We start from the raw sequence: 17,329 nt of genomic DNA on the forward strand, positions 1-17,329 counted from the left end.
AAATAAAGACAACAAGGCTTTACAAATTCTAAATTAGGCAAACAATTTTTAAAAAATCAGACCTGGAAAGGACACCTAGCACCTTATTTCAGAACACTGTACCTATATCATCCAAGGCACATGTACTAACTCGTTCTCAGAGCCAAGAACATGTTTTTATCACCTTAAGTAACAATATATGGCACACACTTCAATACTTCAGGCATCTGTTATTTCACTGGTTTGGATACACTCTCCACTGATATAATCCAGAGTCCCTTTGTGCCATATTAGATGGTTGAACAAGCTGTTTGTCCAAAAAATTCATCACCTGCTGATCAACCTTCTGGTAATAAGCACTTAGCTAGGCTTAACCTCAGATGACAGGCACACAGTGTAGTCTGCTGCTGGGCATAATGTATAGAACCTGCATATCAGCAAAATTATTTAGTTTGTGATTCAGGTTAATTACTGATAGGGTTATAATGGGGGTGTTGACTGATGCATCATGCCAAAAGTTCTTCAAATAAATGAATGTAAACTGCAATAAAATGCAGTGAAAAAGAGTTTGGGTTTATTATTGTAGATTAAACCTTAAGGAGACACACATTAAAAAATTTCCATTAACCCACAGAAATCTCCCTTCAAGTTCTATTACAATTTAAATCGATATTTTTTTTTGTTCTAAGCAAAGCCTGACATTTTCAATCTCTAGTTCATTGCTGAAAGTAAATTTCATGCTAGCTTAGGGGATAAAACTATAGCTCTACTTTTAAAATGAAAATCCAGCTACAATTCACCCATGACTTTAAAAATCTTTACTTTTAACCATATTCTCTTATGTCCCACAGCTCCAAAATCTTTATTTTAATTCTGAAGACTAAAATGTTGGGACACAAGTCTTGTTGGCCTAGGCTGGGAAGTTTCACAGAAGAAACTCTAGCCTTACTCGGGTATACATACTAAATATTAATGTGCCATTACTTGCACAAAGAGAAGTCTGTCCAGCCGTTCTTGGTCAAGTTGCAGTTTTTCTTCTCGTCGTCGAGCATTAAGTTCCTGAAGCCGCCGCAGTTGCTGCTGCCGCCTCTCTTGCTTCTCTTCAGATGTCAAGGTGCTACCAAGCAGCTTGCTGGAGAAGGGGAGCTGCATCTTATGAACATTATTTTCGTAATATTCAGGAGATCTCCATTTCTGCAATTCTTTTTTTTTAATTTTAGAGAATTATTAAAGAGACACATTATTGTGGATGAACACTATATTAAAGATAGCAATACTCATTCGAACATTAAATTAGGAGTAAGAAGATGTGGGTTCTGGGCCCAGCTATGTCACCAACTAGCTATGTGACCCCGGATGAGTCTAAGATCTCTGGGGACTTGAGTTTCCTCACTATAAAATGAAAACACTGGACTACATGATTACTGGGTACCTTCCAGCTGCAGAAAGACAATGTATTGTCAGAAATTCTACCATAAGAAAATATAACAAAGGAAGCATGGAGGTATGAAGGAAAGATACCAAAAAATCAATTACCATCTGAAATAACAAGTAACAGAAATGAGTAGTGCAAAAGGAAACATTTACTCAGGCATGGAAAGAAGCCTAGAAGAAAAGAACCTGTAGGATAGAGTTGTACTACAGCAAAGTAAGTCCCAGGTGCCAAAAGAAGTCTGTGACTTGGATGCATACCCTCCTGTACCCCCTTTTGCTCATTCTCTTCAGGGGATATCATAACACTTTATCATGGTATTAGTAACATGGGGAATGACTCTGGGCAGTGAAGTGAGCACAGTGGATTGAGCAAGAAGACCTAAATTCAAATCCAGCCTCAGATACTTACTACCTCTGGAAAGTCACTTGCCCTCTATCTGTCTCAGTTTCCTCAACTGTAAAAATGGGGATATTATCTCCCAGGGTTGTTGTGAGGATCAAATGAGTTGATATTCATAAAGTGTTTAGCATGGTGCCTGGCATATAGGCCCTATACAAATGCCAGCCATCATTATTATTATCGTTATTCAAAGGCTATGCCAGTAATATATAAGCTCCAACATACAGTACTATGCTGGATATGCTTCAAGTTCAGCCCCAGTGACTGACTGTATGCCCACTGTCTAAGAAATTACTTAGTTATGTTTAGAGAAATTCATCAGTATGTTGGCCAGTGTTGAATTTTTTGGCTCCAGGAACCCACAAGGACCATCTAAGTCACAGAAGGGTTTCCATACATACTGGCAGATGGACTACTCAGATTGCTGAAATCACAGATCCTTAAGTACTGAAATGTGAATGAATCTCATTATAAAGATGCTCTATTCCCAGATAATTTGTTCACTGAGGTTTCACTGTCCTATTTTCCAAGATTCACTCTTTCTAAAATTCCATCGAAAATGTTTTTCCTCAATTTTAAATTAGGTATTCCAGCTCCAAATACTGCTGTGGGTAATCCTGGAGGAAGCATGATATAAAAGAGTAGAGGGCTAAACTTTAAATAAAAATCTCTATTGGATTTAGGAAGACCTGGGTTCAAACCCAGACTCAGATACTTACTACTAGTTATGCCACTGAACAAGTCACTTAAACTCTTAGCCCAGTTTCCTCAACTAACAAACAGAAATAATAAGGGCACCTATTTCACAAGGTGGTCAGGAGGCTCAAATGAGAAAATGGAGGCACAGCACTTTGCAAACCTTAAATATGAGTTATTACCTTATAAATATCTCTAATAATAGTGTGACTTATAGGTAAACTATAGAAATAATAGTACTACATCTGTCTTGTTTGTTGTTCAGTCTTTTCAGCTGTGACTGACACGATCCCCTTTGGGGTTTTCTTGGCAAAGATACTGGTGGTTTGCCACTTCCTTCTCCAGTGGATCCATTTTGTCAGGCAATCAGAGGTTGACTTGCCCAGGGTCACACAGCCACAAAGTGTCTGGGGCCAAATTTGAACTTAGGTCTTCCAGACTTCCTGACTCCAGACCCAGTGCTCTATCCACTGAGCCAGTGACTATTTCCATCTCCCTTGTTTACCTAAAGCAGATATGAATGAATGAAGAAAGGTCATGCAAACTGACCAATCTTATATCATAATTTATCATTCAAACCCACAGACTTGGGCCTACAAAATCATGATGTTCTACGAAGTGACCATAAAGTGGTCCTTCTCTAGTGGTAAGTGGTGTCCCTTCGAGCTCTAAATTTCCAGGATCCTATAAATAAGATGTGAGTTCAACTTCCAGCTTTGCCACTTACAACCTGGGTAGTCCGATGCAAGTTTAATCTCACCACTCCGTACTGGTTTCCTCATTTATAAAATAAACAAGTAGGACTTTGCTTAAATGACATCTTAGGCATAAATTCTGTGGTCTCTTTTCTGACTATTTATTGAACATCTACTACTATGTGGTGCCAGTCTCACAAGGGTGTTTAAAGGCTCCAATGATATAATACACATAAAGTGCTTTACAAACTGGAACAAAAATGTCAGTTGTTAGCACTATTATTTCTGTTGTTAGTATTATATAATGGCATTATGTTGGGTCCTATGAAGAATTTTTAAAAGGATGACATGTTCCTGTCCTTAAAGAATTTACAGAGGTTTTGCAACACACAAGAATTTCTGGAATCTAAATAAAAAGTAGTTTTAATCCAAAAAAGGATCTCAAATAACAGGCAGAGGCAAGTTTTTTCTAATCATAGGTTATTGACCTAAAAATACACCACAGACCCACAATTAAGGGCCACACAAAAATCAAAGATTAGCCAATAGTTAATTTCTATGCCAATACAACTAATAAGCACTACAGTATCCAAGCATTTGAATAAGTAATGATTCCCAGAGTTAAAACTGCTGGTCATATGTTGTCCAGATTTCTACAAGCCAAATGAAATTAAGTAACAGACTACACCTGCTTCCCTACACCAGACATAATGTCAATTGTAACAAACTTTGAATTGGGTTACTATGTGAATAGTATTAAAAACTTCCAGAAAGATATCACTATATTCAAATATAAATATAAAACTATCTCAAAGACAAACATAAGTAACTTTTGAATTGTGTACACTCTTCTCTCCTCTATTAACAAAGATAATTTTGAAATGACTTGAAAATATCAGGGCTAAGATTTATATTAAATGATAATGAAAATAAACAGGCAACAAGCATTTATCAAGTTCTTACTATGTACTAGGCACTGCACTAAGTGAGGGGATATAAATACAAGCAAAAAGAATGACAGTCCCTGTTCCAAAGGAACTTACATTTTAACTGAGGAAGACAACACATAAAAGGGAACTGAAAAGCTGAGGAACCGAGGGTAGAAAGGAGAGTTAACTGCTTCAGGACAGAAAGAGTCCAAAGAGTCAGAAACAGGTTCAGGAGAGGAATGAAGTAGGGCCAGGCTGAGATCATCTCCAAAATGAAAACCCCTCAGAAGGAACTCAGCAATGGGAAAAGGGGGCCAGCATGGCAGAGGGATGTTCCAAGATGAAAAGGCCCCAACCAGCTACTGAAGGAAACTTACAGGGTGAGGAGATCTTGGGGGCAACATACGGAGAGTCAAAAGCACAGCATGGAGGGGCTACGGAGAAAGAAAATAGAACTAAAAGGTAATTTGCATATTACTTTAACTGTATGAAAGCCTTCCCACTAAAATGTGGTAAGGAATAAGAATCAAACAATGGGAAGGAATGGATTAAAGCTGAAGAAGGATCTGTTACGGAAATTTAGAGGTTCGGGAATTGTGAAGATGAAAAAATCAAATTCAGGGACACTAGAGAAGGAACTTGGCAAGATAAAGGGAAATAAACTAGATATTCCTGATAAGGAGATAATAAAGTGAGAAAAGAGATTGACAACTACAGAGTTGCCACAGCAACTTCCACAGCAGTTCTATAGAGAAGCTCTTCATGAAAGCTACTAGCAAAAATGACAAAAGACCGAGGAACTTATGGAAAAGAAAGTAATGGAGAGTATGGGGAATTTTGCAGTGTCCTACATAGTATGTATGATATTTGTCTTTCTGCCACAGTTAAAGTAATTTTTCATTATGCACAGAGGACATCTTCCCACTCAACCAGACTCACAACCTAGGTGTTCTCTCTATCATTCCCCATATGCAATATCCAATCTGATTATTCGGCCTTTGCAATGTCTCTCATAGATGGCCACTTCTCTCCTGTGATGCTGTCACTATTCAGGTGCAGATCCTCATTGAGGCATGCATAAAGTCTTCTGGCTGACCTGACTCAAGATTTCCACACTCGAATCCAACCTCTGACTGGTTATCAAAGTGATCTTCCTAAAGTGCTGGTCTTACCTTGTCATTCCCCTATTCAATAAACTCACCTGCAGAATTAAAAAGAAAATTCACTTTGGCTTTTAAAAAAGTCCTTCATAACCAGGCCCTTTCCTACCTTTCCAGTCTTCTTAAGCCTTACTTTCCATGCATATACTCTGATCCAGAGACTCTTACCTCCTTGCGATTCCTCACACAAGACATTCTATGTCCCAACTCTATGCATTTTCACTGATTGTCTCCCATGATTAGTATGTTCCCACACCTCATTTCTGCCTTGCTTCCCTGGCTTCCTTCAAGTCTCAGCTAAACATCTATCCTCTGCAAGAAGCTTTTCTCAGTCTTTTTAAATGTGCCTTCCCTCTGAGATGATCTCCATTTTGTCTTGTACTATACATGTCATGTTTGCACACAGTTGTGTGCATGGTGTCTCCCCACCATCCCCAGATTGTGAGTTCCTTGAGGGCAGAGACTATTTTTGCCTTTCTTTGTATCCCAAGGTCTTAGTACAATACTTGGTATACGGTAGGTGATTAAAAAATGTTTGCTGACTTGATTTGATCTCCTTCCTTCCTTCAGTTATTTATTCATCTTGCTATGCCAGGCACTTGGTATACACAGAAAAAAATAAAAACAGATCCTGTCCTCGACGAGCTTTCATTCTAACACATATAACATGTCAGCATAACAACAAGTACATAGATAAATATATAAAAAATAAATACAAACTAATATTGGGGAAGGGCCCTAATAACTAAAGAGGGGCAAGTAAAATCTCAGGCATTATCTAGAAGAAAGATGGGGAACCTGTGACCTCGAGGCCACATGTGGTCTTCTAGGTCCTTAGGTGCAGCCTTTTGACGAGTCCAAGTTTTACAGAACAAATCCTTTTATGAAGGGAATTTGTTCTGTGAAGTTTGGATTCAGTCAAAGGACTGCACTTGAGGACCTAGAGGGCTACATGTGGCCTTAAGGCCACAGGTTCCCCACCCCTGATCTAGACTTTGAGCTGGGTCTGAAGGGAATTAAAAATTTTAAGAGAACAAGCCAAGGAAGAAATAATTCCTGGCACAGAGACAATCTGTTCAAAGGCGGAGATGGAATGTCATGTCCAAGGAATAGCTGGTAGGCCAGTTTGGCTGGAATTTGGAGTTTATGAAGTAATATAATGTTCAATAATCCTGGAAAGGCAAGCTAAAGACAGATTGTAAAAGATTTTAAGTGTCTTCGTGTTCATATTTTAATCTCACAGAAAAAAAGGCAGCCACTTATAGCTTGAACAGGAGACTGACATGGTCAGTGACAAGGCATCTACTTGAAGAGAAGGTAAAAGGGCTCAAAGGACATTTCCCCAGTTTCCAGATTATGAGGAGAAATGAAATGTTCTTTAAATAAGTGGAAAGACTTATAAAAACAAAAAAGTAAAGAGACAGAGCAGAGTTTTGCTCTGTGTCAGTAGATTGAAAAGTAGAAGAGAGGACAAAGGACAGAAGAAGAAAGGAAAAAGGACCACTGAACGTCTGAGCAAAGAGCTGTCAGTACCTACCAACCAGGAAGAACTGCTTGTCTTCCACCCTGACACTTCTCACCCACTTCTGGTGAGTCATTTTACCACATATGATAATGCCAGAAGGAATTTAGAAAGCACTGATGAAGATTATGAAGTCTTGGGCACAAAGTGAAGGGGAATGGGTAGTATTTTCATTACTGCTACCAATCAAAGATAAGGGGCTGAATTTAGATTTGATAATAAGGAAAATCTTGTAAACAATTAAAATTATTCAAAAGGAGAATAGGCTTCCTTCAGAGTTAGTGAGTTCTCCTTCACTAGAAACCTTCGACCACAGAATGGATGACCAGTTCTTATAGATGGTGTACAGGATACATACAGATCTGGAAGGGCTACTTCAGACATCATTTTCCCAAATTTCTCATTTTACAAGTGAAAAAATTGAAACCAAAAGAGATTAAATGACTTTCCCCAGGTCACACAGGTAGTATCAAAAGTGTGAGATTCTTGCTAAATTAGGGGTTAGATCAGATGGCTTCTATAGTCACTCCTAACTCAGAATCTGATTTTATTTAAACAGACTTAATGAAACTATTGAGATAAATCCATCCTGTTTATTAGTCTCAATGTTCAGGGACAGCCAGTAAAGTATCTTTATGTTGCTGCATGTACTTACTTATACAGAGAGCAAATTTTAATCTCAACTAATCTCAACTGCTGGTTTCTGAAAATAAGCTGAGATAGAAATATTCCTATTCCATCTTTAAAAGTTACTGCGACTGGAATCGCCTTTCCTTGAGGTCTTTAATAAAAGAAATATCCATTGGTGTTAGGTAATTTATATGTCTAACATACAGTAAATAACATCATTATAGTTTCATCTTAATATTATTCCATCACATATTAACATAATTGGAAAAAATTATGTATTTCAGTACCTACACTTCATTCCCCTATTTAAAGGTTTAAAGTTTCTGTACCAAAGAATAAAAAAGCAGAACCAAAAGAATACACACAATGGCTACAATAAAAATAAGTTTTCAATTTAAATTTTGTTTAAAATGCTCTGTAGTAGATACTGTTTCTTATAATGATTACACTACTCAGTCAAATAATAGTAAGAACTAATACTGACACTTTCCCTTTAAGAAAAGTTTCTTGTATAAACTCAGGATTACAGTTCCAAAGTAGTCTCCAAATTATAAGAGATGGATGATAAAGGAAAGACCCTATCAATTACAATTCTTAAAAGACACTGCTAAGCAAGTAAAAAAGTTACCTAAAAAAGGCAAACTGACAGGAAAAATTTTAACTTGGAAAAGACTAAATTTGCAGAGATGAGCTACAGAGAGGGAACTAGACCAAATACTAAAGCAAATAATTAATCAAAAATATTTAAACAAATAATTAATAGCCCTAGCTCCTAGAAATAAAGAATACTTTTAAAAAGTAGGGATGCTTACTTTCTTCTAAGGTTTAGGAGAGCTGTTAAGAATCAGGAAGTAAAACTAAGTGATCTGAATCTCTATCATGCTTTAGGATTCTGATTTTATTTTTTTAAAGTAAGCACTCATACAAAATTGCCAGAGTCCATCTATGTAACAAATACAGAAAGTAACAGAGATACCATACATCATAAAGTCTGTGATCAAAAGGTTTACATCATTACCTTCTACATAATCTTCAGCAATATAGCTATGCTCATGCAAGATTTCCTCCATTCGACTAAGAGTGATGGCTGCTAAATGTCCAGGATATTTCAGTTGGAGAAGACGCTGTAGGTATGCAGCTGCTTGGCTTCCTCCAAGATTGATTCGTTTACAGTTTTTGGCATCCAACCTATGGTCCAATCCACAGAAATAACACTGAGCTGTTCAACAACAAGGAATAGAAAAACACAATGCATCTTTGCACAGGGGTAAGCAATTTTAAGACATTAACCCTAAGGCATTACAGGGAGTCTGTTTTCTCATTAGTGTACTTTAAGTAACAAAGGCCTCAAAGGCTATCAGACGATGAGATGCTACCAAACCAGGTCTCCTGTGCATGGGTAAATAATGTTTTTCAAACATAAATGCAGGATTTTAGAAATAGCTGATTAAGAAATAACACTGATAAAGCCATTCTAAAGAGATTTTTAAGTAGAATCAATCAAGTAAAAATGAAGTTTTAGAAGTCTGGGGATTTAATTTGTTACCCTAAGAGAAGTTTAGAACAAATTTGTGTAATTCACATCTTTGCCACCCCACCTACTTAAGGACCCACCCCACTCTAGTGTGAAAGGATTATGAAAGGGAATTGTTGTAGTTGGGTCATGTCCAACTCATTTTACAGATGAGGAACTGAGGCAAATAGGGTTAAATAACTCACCCAGGGTCACACAGTAAATGTCTGAGGCCAGATTTGAACTCAGGAGGATGAGTCTTCCTGACTCCAGGCCTAGCACTCTATCCACTGTGCCACTTAGCTGCCTTTTTATGAAAGGGAGAGGTCCCTTTAACTCTAGGAGTGAAGGGAGTAGTCCAGGAAGGAATGGGATATAGATTTAGTTACTCCAGAAGTTCTAGAATGTTAACACACAGTATTTTACCATATCTTTTCCTTGTTCAAGATTCCTATAAATGTTACCTCAAATTATCTGGGAGTAGAGATTCATTTTGAAAGGCACTGGGGACTATTCTTGTTGGAATTCTCTCTCACCAAACTAGAAATGGCTTGGATACAGATTAATGATAAATTCAATAAAACTGTTTCTGGCAGACTGGTACCTAAACACATTACACTATTAGTATTAGCATTTTTATTCTACATTAAAAAAAATTAGTATCTTACACAGCAGGTAGTAAACAAACAAAAACAATTATCCTGCATGCTGTCTCCCTCTACTCAATTGTTTGCTCCTTAAGGATATGGACTATTTTTGCCTTTCTTTGTATTCCCAGGGCTTAGTACAGTGCCTGGCACTGGTACTTAATAAATGCTTGCTAACTTGATTCAAGCAACAATAGAAATAGGAGTTATTATTACTATGATCTGGTAGTTTACTCAACGCAAAGTTATTGCAAATATGTGTATGCAGCATATAGTCCCTGTGAGGCTGTAAAGGCATTATGTCCTAGCTTTCACTATATATCCCCCATGGCCTAGCACGAAGTTCCGTATAGGATATGTAAGTACTTAATGAATTGGTTGAATGAAAAAAAATGTTAATGAAATTTGACTGTAATATCACACTTTGCATTAGGTACCAGTATCTAACTTACAATACACAATATGAAAATGTCAAGAATTAAAGTACTCTCCCTTCTTTGCACTTCATATAGTGTGGAATTTGACTGATGGTTAGTTTTACCGAACTTTTTCCTCCTTTTTTTTGTATTCTTCTAAAAAAAAAATTTAAATTTCCTATATTATCAATTCTTTTGGCTTGAGATTCTCTATGTTGCATTTACTGAGGGAATATCTATTTTAAGTGTGCATCATTTTTTTAAGACTCTCATGTTTTTTCTTCAAGAAATCTATAAGGGACTTACTAATTTGACTTCATTTTAACATGCAAAAGGATTAATAGAAGGCATCTATCTGGCTAGGAAAAAAACTGCCAGGAGCATCTTATCAGGCCAAGAGAAAACAGGAGATTAATTGAAGCTTTCTCTAATCTTTAAATAACCTAACCTGTGTTAACCAAAGAATAATGTAAACTCTATACAGTAAATTACCAACCTAGTTCTAAAGCATGAAGATATTATAATCATGGGATCATCAAATCTTATCATTGGAAGGGTCATGTAGTCTAAACCTTTCCATTTTATAAACAAGGTAAATAAATAAGGTCCAGAAACATTCAATGACCCGTACAAGATCTACTGACAGCATTGGGACTAAAACCTGTATTTCCTGATTCCGAGTCCAATACCTTTCCCCCTTAAATATTTTATTCATGCTTTTCCTTTAAAAATATCAGTCACTTACAAAGAAGACTACATAAGCAAAATATGCCAACTTCAATATTCTTTCTGCTGTAATACACCACTTTCCTTTTTTCAGAATTTTCTACAAGTCATTCAAATGTGATAAGTATAACTCACTTTCCTTTTAAGACTGGTAAAATATGAGTACACTGGTATCCAGAAGAAACAATTAGGCCACTGGAATTTGAGCTTTTTCTTTTATTGTGGTAGAAACTGTAGAGACTGTCGATTCCATAAGAAACTTTGGGAATCCCATAGCATTCAAAAAGGAGCTCTGACATCATCTGTCTTGAATATAGTGGATTGCAAACAGCTTCTGTTAAAATTATTGGATGATCAACACGGCCCTATGTGGAAATGAAAAGATAAATGAAGTGATGATAAAAGATGATTAATAGTTTTTAAAAAGCAGAAATTAAATTTCTTAACTCTTATATTGGCTTTTAGTTAGTTTGAATCAAACCAACTTAGTGAGGCAGAGAAAATTAACCTCTCCCTGTCAATCTGAAACCATACATTTCCAAACAACACAAGTTATAGATTCATACTGTGCAAGTTATAATTCAGTTGAGATCATAATCTATACTTTTTCTAAAAAGTGTTTTTAGTTTCCTGCATTCTGTGTACTCCATGAAAACCAGTAGCCCTACCAAAAGCAGAGTGAGTGTGGGTAGGTGAAAAGCCTCAAAGGCATAAGGCATTCACCTCACACTCACAAGATTGGCAAAGATAACAAGAAAAGAATTACAACATTTGAGGGACTTAGGGAAAACAGGTACGCTAATGCATTATCAGTGAGCTGTGAACCAATTCAGCCATTTTGGAAAGCAATATGTATTCATGTCCCAAAAGTTAATAAACTGTGCTTATCCCCTGACCCAGCAATAATACCACTACTATCATGACCTAAAAGAGATCAAAGAAATAGGAAAAGGACCCATATGTACAAAAATGTTTATAGTGCCTCTTTTTGTAGTGGTGAAGAACTGGAAACCAAGAAGTGGCTAATAATTGGAGAATAGCTACATAAATGATATATTAATATATGAGAAATTACAAAAAGAAATTATTTTAGTGAAATCTGGGAACCCTTGAATGAACTGAAACGGGACAGTGAACAAAATCAAGAGGACAATTTAAACAATACAACAACACTGCAAAACCAACTTTGAAAGACTTAAGAGTGCTGATCAATACAATGACTAATTCTGAGTCCAGAAGATCAATAATAAAACATGCTACCCAATTCCTGACACAGACTCAGAATGCAGACTGAAGACATATTTTTGGACATGGACAATGCAGAAATTTTGTTCTGCTTGATTATGCATATTTATCATAGAGGTTTTCTTTTTCAAGGAGAGGGCAAGAAAAAAGATTCTTAGAATTAAAAAAATCTTATTTTATGGCTAAATGTGGTATATGATTGTAAAAGAATATTATTATGCTATGAGAAATGACAAGCAGGATGATTTCAGAAAAACCTGGAAAGAATTCCATGAACCAATGTAAAGTGAAGTGAACAGAACCAAGAGAACACCGTACACAGTAACAGCAATATTGTTTGATGAAGAATTGTGAAGGACTTAGCTATCCTCAGCAATACAATCACCTAAGACAATTCCAAAGAACTAATGTGAAGCAAACTAACTGCCCCAAGAGAAAGAACTGATATTGTTTGAATACAGACTGAAGCATTCTATTTTTACTCTTTTTCTTTTATTTGAGTCTTCTTATATAAAATGACTAATATGGAGATATTTTACATAATTTCACCTATATCTGATTGGTTACCATCTCAGGAAAGGGGAAGAGAAAGGGGAGGAAGGGAAGGAGGGATAGAATTTGGAACTCAAAACTTGAAAAAAAGTTAAAAAATTGTTTAGCATGTAATTGGGGGGGGGGGAATAAAATATATATGTTTCAAAAATCTAATTTTAGAAAAAAAAAGCAAGCTCATTATCTTGTCCCTTAAACTTGTTCTTCCTCCTGAATATACAATCATGCTGGTTGGCATTCACCCAGTCTCCCTTGTTCATGGCACTTGGGTTTATCTCTGACTTTACATCTTCTTCATCTGTCATATTCAGTTAGTTACCATATACCTCAACTCTACCTCTGAAATATCTCTCCAGCTTCTGAAGCATCTCTTCCATCAGTCTCCTACAGTTCCTCATTACCACCCACTTGAACAAATGCAATGGACTCCCCAATGCCTTTCCTTTACTCTCTCCCCTGGTCTAATCTATTCTATTTATACTGCTGCTAGAATAATCTTTCTCTACAAAACTCTGGTCATTCCATTCTTAACGGCCTCCAAATTTTCAATGGCTAATGAGTAAATAGTGGCCTTGTTAGTAAAGTTTGAACTCGTATTTCAGTTCCTCCACAACCTAGACCAGGGCTGTCCAAAATATGGCCCTCGGGGCCGCATGCGGCCCACCTGTGGGTTTTCATTTTCACAAGCGAAAAAATAAAATAATAATTTGCACAGAATATATATTAGATTTTTTAATTCCATCACTAATAGATAATCTCATTGATGTTAATTTTCTTTGGTGTTTTTAAGCAGTATTACAGATGGAACATATCGCATGGAATTCTCAATCGCTCTCTGAGATGCATTCAGTCTGTACAATGCAGACTAGTCAGTATGTACCTACCTTCATGTGTTGTGGCTTTGTTGTTTTGTGTTTGCTTTCATGCTTCACACCTTTGCCTGTCCTATTCATGACGCATGTTCCCCCACTTTCTATTGGTGTACTGTATTTTTTATTCTGGGTGTGGTCCTCAAATAATTATTTTATTTTAATGCAGCCCGAAGATAACCTAAGGTTGGACAGCCCTGACCTAGACTAGAATGAATGCACTAATGAAAAAACATTAAGCACTTACTGTGTGCAAACACTAGCAAGACCATCTCTGTCCTCAAAGAGTGTGACAGAAGAGCCATGTCAAGATAGGATAAAGAAAAAAAGAAGAAATAATCTGGTGTTTCTTCTGAATTTTAATTTGCCAGCACTTAACACGGTTCTTAGTACGTAAGCACTTAACAAATGAGTTTTCATTAACTGATTCATTCCTACGTGTTACAAGCCTGCCCAAGTGGACTAGTCTACCAAACTTCATTTTTTCATCCCCATACTTCTGCTATGTTCTCTTCTTCTCCTCTACATTTGTGAATTCCTTGTTCAATCATTCCAATTGTGCCCGACTCTTCGTGGCCCCATATAGGGTTTTCTTGGCAAAGATATTGGAGCGATTTGCCATTTCCTTCTCCAGCTCATTTTACAGATGAGGAAACTGAGGCAAATGGGTACATGACTTGCCCAGGGTCACACCACTAGTGTGAGGCCAAATATGAACTCAGAAAGATGAGTCTTTGTACTAACAATTTAGATTTGAAGATCTTTCCCACACATTAATAGGCCGTGTGAGCTGCTTATGTCACAGGAAGCCTAAGTCACATGTGGTGGGAGGAGCGTGCTGAGAGGAAAAGGAAACTGTGGAGCTGAGGGAAAGAGCTTACATGTGCTGTGCTGTGAGTGTATTTGTGGGAATGCCCCGGGGGTGGGGGGGGAAGGCTAATGGGATGGCAAGGCTCCATGCTGTGATACTATGTTTTAAGTTCCTTGCTGTTTTGATAAAATGGGCTTACTGGTTTTGGGAGCTGGTTGCTGCTTGGATCGGTTGGATTTATTGGTAATGGGATTTGGTCCTCTGGTGTCTGAATAAATGTTTTACTTCTTCTACTTTCTATATGGAAAGTCATATTTTGCCATACAGAACTAGGTAGGCACATTCACAATTATTATCAATTTTGTGTTTACTGCCTTGCTAATACAATCTTTGTGACTCCAGGCACTGTGCTCTTCTATGCCACCTGGCTGAATCCATCTTTTAAAACCAACTCAAACCCCACTTTCTTTCCATGAAGTCTCTGAATCCCTACAACCTTACCCAGAACAGTGCTAAACACAAAATAGATATTTCCTGAATGGATATTTGCAGAACTGAATGGAGAGGAGAAAGTGGGAGTTGACAAGGAAACAGGTGAAAAGTAAGGGAAACGAAGAAGCTGAAATATATTAAGAATGTGAGGACAATTGAAGGGTATAAAAGGGAAAGTAAAGAAGTGGAGCTATAAGAAAGAATTAATTGGGGGAATCTGTAAAATGAATGATGAGGGAGTAATGAGGCAAGCTGAAATGGCAGTAGGGTGGGTTATAGGTGAGGAGAGGGATAATGATTAGGAAGGGGAATGAGGGGGCTGAGTCTGACTAGACCACAGTAGGGTGAGGAGGTGGGGCATGAAGAGGATGAGGAAAAAGAGGACACATGCAAGGGGGAAGAGGAAAGTGAGGGGGCATGGAGGGAGAATGAGAGAGAAACAAGGAGGCTGTTAGGAGGGTTTGAGAGGCATAAGAGGGAAGTACCGGGGTAAGAAACAGGGAAAAGTGAGGCATAAAGGGGAGGCGAGGAGAGGCAGGGAGGGTCTGAGAAGGGCGTAAAGAGGATGAAGATTGTTTTGTGTTTGTCCTTCCTTCTGGAAGAGGACCAAGACATCAGGAAACGATGCCATGACTTGCAGTTGACTTTGATCTGAGTGAGGGAGGGCTGTGCAAGGTCACCAGCCTCACTTTCTCCTCCAGAGCCATCTGGGTCCAGGGGCCAGATAGTCACCAGGATGACTGGAGATGAAGATCGAGAGTTTCAGAGGAGGAGAAGGGAGGTGGATGGGTTTGAGGGAAGGGGAATAACAAGGTGTGAGGACGATTTGAAGGGGGAATAAAGGGATATGAAAGAGGGAGAATGGGAGGGGGCATGGGGAAGTGAGGAGTCAAGAAGCTAAAGTATTAAGACTAAGGATGGGGGCGGGGCAAAAAGGAAGAGGGGAGGATATAGGAGAAGCAAAAGGGTGGTACCGGAGCGCGGGGGATGGTGAGCAAGTGAGGGGCCTGAGCTGTGTCAGAGAGCTCCCGAAGGCTGGGGGAGGGGGAGGAGCCCGAGGGGCGTGTGAGGGGGAGGAGTCAGAGGGTTCCCCTGGGTCAGGCTGCCGGACCTCCTCACCTGCGAGGCGACGCCGAGGCGCTGGAAGCTGTAGTCGAGCAGCAGCTCCTGCAGCTCCAGGTTGACGGGCACGTTGCGGTCGAAGGGCGAGCGGAGCAGCCAGCGCAGCGGCTCCAGGCTGCCCAGGTCGTTGCCCACCTGCGCGCCCCCGCCGCGCGCGGCCCCGCGGCTGCGCGCACACACGGAGCGGAACAGCAGGCGCGGATCGGGCTCGGCCCCCGGGCACGCCCAGCCCACGCGTGCTTGGAACGAGCCGTTGTCTATCACTAGCGGCACCGGGTGCGGCACTCGCACGGCCGGAGGGGGCTCCAGCACCGGGTCCGGCACCGCGCGAACGTCCCGGAAAGCGTAGACGTTAGAGGTCGCCGCCATCTTGAAACGAGCCGGCGGCGTCCGGGGCCGTCGCTTTTTCCTTCCTCCGGCGCTACGGCCCCCTCCGCCCCGGCGCAGACGTTCCGGTCTCGGGGTGTTTGGAGCGCAACTGCGGCTGCGTGCTGCACGGCCCGCCATTGGAGTGAGATCGCCGCTCCGCTAGGGGGCGAGAGGCGCTCTAGCCACTGCTCCGTACAGCCTTTCCAATGTGACGCACCCGCCCCTTTCCTCTTCCGTCCAGTGACGCTGAAGTCCTGGCTCTTCCAGGAGCAAGAAGCTCCATCTTTCGGCTCCGGGCACTTTCTTTGACTGTCCCCAGTTCCTGGAACGCTGTCCCCAGTTACTGACCTCCCGGGCTTCTTTTAAATCCCAAATTCCGCCTTCTGTAGGGAACCCCCCCGCCCCCAACCTTCCTTAATTCCAGTGCCCGCCCTCCTTTAATTATTTCCTATTTCTCTTGTAGATGGCTTGCTTTACATATGTGTGCGTGTTTGCGCTTCTTTTCCCCGTTACACTGTAAGCTTCTCGAGGGCAGGGACGGCCTTTTGCCTCTATTGTATGCCCAGCAGTTAGCACCGTGCCTGGCACATAGTAGGTGCTTAGTTAATGTTTATTGGCTGGAATTGAATTTTTAGAAAATTGATAGATGCTCATAATCCTTATATACCAGAATGGACAGAACTTGAATGATTTGGCTTTTTTTTTTTTATGGATTTGGGAGAAATGAAAACTTCCATTTTAGGATTGAATTGAATGACTTTTTGCCTGCTTTCCTTAGCCCTAAACCCCATCATCATCATCTTCATCATCATCATCGCTAGCATTCATATTGTTATAGTCCATCAAGAATTACAAAGTTCTTTACACATCTTTATTTCATTTCATCCAGATGTGAAAGAGTCATCTAGTCTATCAACTAGACACTCATATATTTAAAATGCTCACTATGGTCAAAAGAAATGTTTCATGCTTAGTCTCAGATGCTTTAATTTTGAGTCAAACAACCAGATTCAAGTTCTGCTTGTAGCTAGTTCATTGCATTGGCCAAATCACTTTCCCTCTGGGCACCTCGGTTTTCCCTAAAATGGAAGGGAATGACTTTATCCAAGATCGGATAGCAAG

At 39.4% G+C, this 17,329-nt stretch overlaps 1 protein-coding gene across 2 annotated transcripts in view; it reads right to left on the minus strand.

Moving 5' to 3' along the window:
- The window catches only part of ACTR5 (actin related protein 5), a 34,358-nt gene extending 18,083 nt beyond the window's left edge, over positions 1 to 16,275 (minus strand). The window contains exons 1-4 of one of the 2 annotated variants that reach the window (XM_036752614.1): positions 15,836 to 16,275; positions 10,883 to 11,112; positions 8,464 to 8,633; positions 964 to 1,181 (exon numbers count right to left, since the gene is read on the minus strand). In XM_036752614.1, coding sequence (XP_036608509.1) covers positions 964 to 1,181; positions 8,464 to 8,633; positions 10,883 to 11,112; positions 15,836 to 16,207 — 990 coding nt within the window. In that variant the 5' untranslated portion in view covers positions 16,208 to 16,275. The remainder of the gene's footprint in view (positions 1 to 963; positions 1,182 to 8,463; positions 8,634 to 10,882; positions 11,113 to 15,835) is intronic. The other variant, XM_036752615.1, reaches the window with a different exon arrangement.
- Positions 16,276 to 17,329: the final 1,054 nt, after the last annotated feature.

The sequence above is a fragment of the Trichosurus vulpecula genome, chromosome 3, assembly GCF_011100635.1.
Source record: "Trichosurus vulpecula isolate mTriVul1 chromosome 3, mTriVul1.pri, whole genome shotgun sequence".
Classification (NCBI taxonomy): domain Eukaryota; kingdom Metazoa; phylum Chordata; class Mammalia; order Diprotodontia; family Phalangeridae; genus Trichosurus; species Trichosurus vulpecula.